Source organism: Malus sylvestris, chromosome 6 (genome assembly GCF_916048215.2).
Source record: "Malus sylvestris chromosome 6, drMalSylv7.2, whole genome shotgun sequence".
NCBI lineage: Eukaryota > Viridiplantae > Streptophyta > Magnoliopsida > Rosales > Rosaceae > Malus > Malus sylvestris.
In genome coordinates, this window is record NC_062265.1 from 7,046,566 (window position 1) to 7,052,598 (window position 6,033).

Below are 6,033 nucleotides of genomic sequence, written 5' to 3' on the forward strand. Positions count from 1 at the left end.
CATGGTAAGATACATGAGTGACTTAGTACCACATAAAGTTCCTATCAAGGTCTAAAATATCGATGATATCGGAAATATCGTGATCCAAAAACACGAAAATTTCAATAAAAATATCGAGATAATATCGATATTTTAGACCTTGTTTTCGACAAAGATAATATAAAAATTTATAAAAGAGCGAATTTACATGATGCTTTCTAACAGGAAAAAAAAATAATAATAATAATAAATGGCGGGAGATTCAAACGAAAATAACAAATTTTTGCGCCAGCGCTCAAACAAAAGTCTCAACACAAAAACACAGCCAATAAAATGGCGTGGAATCTGATCAAGTATTCGAAGCTGAACCTTCGAAGCTCTGATTTCTCTCTCCGTGAAGAATCCATGGATTCCCAGGTACCGATTCTTCGTTTCCATGCTTGATGGTCCACCTTATTTTCCACACTACAATTATAATCTCAACAACTTTTCACTTCCAATGTGTTTTTTTCTTTGTGGGTTCACAGATTCTGAGCTCTCCACGCTCGCTCTCCATCGCTTCCGGTTTGTATTCATCTTTTGCAAATCTCTGAAACTGAAAGATTAAATTTTTTTTTCATTTTTTTTTTCATTTCAAATTTTTGTCCAGAGCCTTCAGATCTGAAAAACTGGTTCCCCAGCTACCAATATGAATCACCTGCACTGAATTCCAATTCTTTTCTCGATGATACCGTTGTCCTCGAAACTGAGATAGAAGAAAACTCAGGTGGGTTCGAGAGAAATGGAACAAAAAATGAAGCTTTTATTCCTAAGAACGAAACCCCAAATGGGGTTGTGAAATGTGGCAGCTTTTCTGGATATGAGCACGAAAGCCATTTGTTAAGTAAGGTACGCTTGTTTCTTGTCCCTTTTTGTTTAATGGGTTCTATTTCAAAGTGGAACACGATCAAAACTTTCAGTAGATATTTGTGGTTCTGAATTGGAATTCAAGATTGTAATGTGACACAATTTTCCGGTTGTAGATCCCAAGTTCTTTGGAATCAACTTCGTTGGTTTCAGGTTTGTATCACTTACCAAATTTCTTCCTTTTCTTCCGCTACATTAATTGAATTGTTTGGCTGCTAAGAAAATCCGAATAAGCAATGTATTCGTTGAAGCATACTGTCTGGTTCCATTCGATTAGTCAAGAAGAAATGTGGCGTAGTTTTGTTACCAAAAAGTAGCAACAAAGTAATTGAACTGTTCCCGCTTTTTGATCTGTTAGAGCCCACCGACATCAGAAACTGGTACTCAAGCTATGTGTATGAGTCGCCATCGTTGGATGCAACTGATGGTGTTGGAAATTCCATTTGCGAAGTGAGTAAACACAAGGAGGATGGCTTTTTGGTTAAAAACAACAGGGGAAAAGAAAAGGTTTCGGAGGATTTTAGTACAAACAGAAGTGATTCTGAAGAGGTTAATGGGAGAGCTCCTCAGGAGGAAAGGCAGCTTGTAGGAAAGGTACTATTTCTGTATCTCTCCTTTTGCCTATAGTCTTGTATCTTTTCCGCCCCTTCTCCATACAGAACAAATGTACCCAAATACTCAAGCTTTTTGTAAGCGTCCACTATAGTATCCTAATACAATAAATAGGAATAGAGTTACAAAACTAGGACTCCAAGAATCCTATATGTTAAAAGCGTAAGAAAACCCATCTATCAATCCCTACCTGGGGAGAGAATTTAGTTTTTAACCTCGAATACGTTTCGAGATACTTCAACCTTTATATCACATGTGCCTTGGTTTCACATGTGCATCATGAATCCTTTACTCCATGTTCCACTTTTAGCCACATCACTAAGAAAGCATTTTTAGTTTGTCTTGTGCAAACTTAACCCTTCAGACGCAAACTGGTCTCCCAGAACATGCTTTGTACAGCCACAAGCATTATGTCCAAAATCTTTATGGACATCAAACCCGAAGCGTCATCCTTCAGTGGATGCACAACAGTGAATTCCTCACCGCACAGAAACCTCGAACATCACCTACGACCTCACACAGGGATCCACCTAACCAAGTTGACCACTTAAATTCTTCTCCTCTACATTTAAATGGAGATCAATGAATTTCCCTAGCACCACTCGTCTTGCACAGAATTCACTGCCTTGGTGTTTGCAGAAACTTCATATTATCAACAATTATTGTATTATGGCTGAAAATTTCTTCACACTTAAGCATCTGACACAATTTTCTTCTTCTAGACTCCAGGTCCTTTAGAGCCGCCTTCACAACTGTCAGGTTTGTCTCACTTATTTCCTGAAGTTAATAACTTCCCCTTTATTCAATTGTTTCGTTACTGATAAAATGTATGTAAGCATGGAATCTTTGATGCGTATTCTCTTCTTGCATTTGTTCTCTTGGAAAACGTAAGATGTGGTAGTTCATGTTAAGAAAACAATAAAATGGAGTTATTGATCTGTTTTTCCTTCCTGTTATTTTAGAGCCTACTGACATCAAAAACTGGTTCTCAAGCTATGTGTACGAGTCTTCCTCCTTTGATCCAAGTACAACTGATGGTTTTCGAGATACTGTTTGGAAAGAAAACAAAAGTGGGAAGGATGGGTTTCTGGTTGATAACAGCCACAGAGAAAATGAAGAGGACTTGGAGGGTTTTAATGAAAAGAGAAGTGATGGTGAAGCGGTTGCTGATTTACAGTCGGAAGGGCTTGCAAAATGCATCACCTCTTGCAGAGATAATAAGCAGAAAACACAGCCTGTAAGTGAGGTTCTCTTACTAGATCTCTCATTTTCCAGTTCTCGCGTTTTAAACCTTTCCTGTTTTTGTTTTCTTTGGTTATAGTAGGTGTGTATTCGTACATGATTGGGTTAGATGAATTGTGATGATTATTAAGGGGTTTCAATACCACGAAAGGTGAACAAGATGTCTTGTTTAAGCCATTCATTGCCCTAACGTCTGTAAATTACAGGGTCGCCCTAGGGATGGAGTAAGTGAAATCCTGCCTAGTCAGAATGATTTGTGTCTCAAGCATATGCCTAAATCGTGGCAAAACCAACTCATCGCCCCAGCACAAGATGTCGAAATATCAATCTTGAATAAGGAAAGTTGTCAATGCAAGCTATCGCCTAAGACCTTCAAGGGAACCAAAATTAAGCCATCGAACAAGGAAAGAAGTTCATGCAGGAACGACGAGAAGTCTTCACAAGACATGACTCCTAGCAAGGCCTTCACTTTACAGGAGAACTCCGAAGCAGAATTCCACACAGAAGTTGATTGTATATTAACTGGAAGTGATTCAGATTTAATTCCAAGTGGAGTGTCAGAACGAAAGCCAACTCATGGAAGCAGAGACAGAAAAGATGATGGAAATGAAATATCGGAAAATGGTTTTATAACAACTAGGAAAGGCAAACTTACAAGAAACAATCAGGAAAAGATTGTGGAACGACCACAAGAGATTAGTAAAATGACAGCTCCAATAGTCGTGAAAAGAAAAGCCTTAGCAGATGCAACAAATATTCATCATTCTCCTGCGGCGGGGATTACAGGGAAATGGAAGTGTCCTCAGAAAAGTAAGCCAAATCGAGGACCCGCTTTGAAGCAGCTTCGACTTGAGAAATGGGTTCGTAAGTTGTGAAAGCTTAGCAATTGGGTGTTTCGACATTGAGTAGATTACGGTGGAATGTAAATGATTCTGATGCCATGATTGATTAGGCTAATTGCTCATAACCAACGTCTAAAATATCAATATTATCGGTGAAATATTGCCGATAATATCGTTTTTTTGCAACAGCGATATTTTCATAGTGTTCCACTTGATTATCGTGATAATATCGCGATATTATCGATAATATCGCTCTCTTTCTGTTGTCGCAACTGCAGCCGAGGCTCTGTTGTCTAGCTGCCAAGATCTACGCCTCTCCCCCAGTCTCGCCGTTTGCCTCTATGTGCACCATGACTTTTTTAGCTGTCGCGACTCCTGTCTCTGAAATCCATCGAAGAAGAGGAACTCGCAACTCGAAACGGAAGAAGAGGAAACAATAAAAAAGGGAAGAATTTACAGAGGGAAAACGAAAAAAAAGAAGAGGAAACAGAAAGAAGGTCCATCGATTATTAGAGAAGGAAAGTCAAGATTTGTGATCGGGAAGTGAGATGTGGCGAGACCTCCTCGAAGGATCCAAAGAAGAATCTAGAGAGAGAGAGAGATAAGGAAATAAGAAAAATTGGGAAAAAAGTAGAGTGGGAGAGAGGTTTGGTTGGATTGGGGAAGGAATACAGAGCTCAGAGTAGACAGGCAGGAGGATTGAGAGAGAGAGAGAGAGAGAGAGAGAGAGAGAGAGAGGGGAGGAGAGAGGAATTGAGAAGAGGGAGTGAGGTGTGAAGACTGAGGAGAGGAAGTGTAAAGGGCACGAAAACATTAATAGTGTCTTTGTAAATTAATAAAAAAAAATGTATCTGACATTGAAGGACACATGCAAGTTGGATGGACACCAAAAGCATAAAAGTCCTGTTTTTCAAGGCATCATGGGGAAGGATGCAATGATGCAGGCACCTCTTCATGATTTTATTTATGATTTTATAGGTTTCTGATCGGTTTTGGTGCTCCAAAGTTCAAAGTGAGACACCAATCCAAATAAAATCATAAATAGAAAAGAGAGGATTTTGGAGATGATACCAATGTGCGTGGTTTGGTTAAGAGATGTGCTTTCTAGTAGTTTTATTTTATTATGAACCACCCCACCCATTACATGGGATTTTTACTTTAAAAAAAATAAAAAATTAGATATAATCATTTAAAATGTCTTAAGTTATAAGACATATATGCTTAATATATTTTTAAATTTTGGACTTGCTTGATCCTCTTTTTGTATTTTATCATTCTTTTGTTATCTTATTCATGGATTTCATAAAGTATAATTTTTATGTGTCAATATGCACTTAATTACAAGATATACAAGAAATTTACCTAAATCCGCCTAGGCGCCCGCCTAGATCCTGCCTAGCCGCCTAGGCGTTAGGTGCTAACCCGTTGACCAACTAGCGCCTAGTGTTTTCTTAAACTTATTTCATTAATTACTATATATCTTAATTTTATTTATTTACAGCCAATTCATTATATATAAATGATTATGGTGTGTTTAAACTTCTTTCATTAATTACTACATATTTTCTACACTCAAAATGTTTGTCAGCTCGCTATATAATCAACTTAAATCAATTAAATTCATCATGCAATGCATTTCCTTTCAATTTTTTGTGATAAACTAATTGATAATTGACTAAATAAACATCCTGAAAAGTTTCAATAAAAATTTCCAAGTTTTTCTTACAATTTCCGTGGTTTCCATATTATTTTTATCGATATCAATAATATACTGATATTTTCATCGATATTTCCGTGTTTTTAGACTACCGATATTTTATACCTTGCTCATAACTAGCTATCATTTGAAACAGGGTCGTAACTAGTTATCAATTTGATGATTTACCAGATAAGAATGTAATGGGTAGGAGAAGAAAATAACCTTGGCTACTTGCTTTATCTGGTAAATCATTGATTCGATAACATTTCAAGCAAACCAAAGCCTTATGTTTGGACTTTCGTCCGGTCATGTTGTGCCAGATCATTGAAATGCCTCCAAAACTTCAAATCATGAGACATGAGGTTCTGTATATTGACAAAATAGTCTGAAATCAACAAAGAGATTGGGAAACTCCAAATCTTCTTCTACTTTCGCCTTTCCCCTTTCATCTGTACCTCATATCTCTTAATTGTGAATGATGAAAAATAACAATGGATGTCAGGGGTGAGTTCGGTGTCAGTTGGTTCGGTTTTTTGTCAAAATCAAAATCAAACTGAAACTTCAGTTTCGTTTGGTTTCGGTTTTTATTTTTTATTTTTTATTTTTATCTTATAAAAACTTAAATCTTTTTTTAATATGAAATTTAAAAAAGTGGTTTGCATTAGTAGACTAAAAAGAAGAAAATGGGGAAAGTGGAAAGGTAATTGTATATATACAAGATTATATAAACCAATCATATTCTATCAATAACCT

General features: G+C 36.9%; 1 protein-coding gene across 2 annotated transcripts; it reads left to right on the forward strand.

Moving 5' to 3' along the window:
• Positions 1-297: 297 nt before the first annotated feature.
• On the forward strand, positions 298-3,767 carry LOC126625231 (uncharacterized). 2 transcript variants are annotated; one of them, XM_050294315.1, is made up of 8 exons: positions 298-396; positions 507-543; positions 629-867; positions 1,002-1,038; positions 1,244-1,479; positions 2,220-2,256; positions 2,460-2,743; positions 2,946-3,767. In XM_050294315.1, the coding sequence occupies exons 1-8, from the start codon at positions 313-315 to the stop codon at positions 3,612-3,614; spliced, it is 1,623 nt and encodes a 540-aa protein (XP_050150272.1). In that variant the 5' UTR covers positions 298-312; the 3' UTR covers positions 3,615-3,767. The 2 variants fall into 2 exon arrangements, with proteins under 2 accessions (XP_050150272.1, XP_050150273.1); XM_050294316.1 differs by lacking the exon at positions 298-396 and having other exon boundaries at positions 405-543; positions 2,460-2,734.
• Positions 3,768-6,033: the final 2,266 nt, after the last annotated feature.

Coding starts and splice junctions, on each gene's coding strand:
- LOC126625231 (XM_050294315.1), top strand. CDS start 313: ATGGCGTGGAATCTGATCAAGTATTCGAAGCTGAACCTTCGAAGCTCT. Junction 1,039..1,243: donor ATCAACTTCGTTGGTTTCAG/GTTTGTATCACT, acceptor TTGATCTGTTAG/AGCCCACCGACATCAGAAAC. Junction 2,257..2,459: donor GCCGCCTTCACAACTGTCAG/GTTTGTCTCACT, acceptor CTGTTATTTTAG/AGCCTACTGACATCAAAAAC.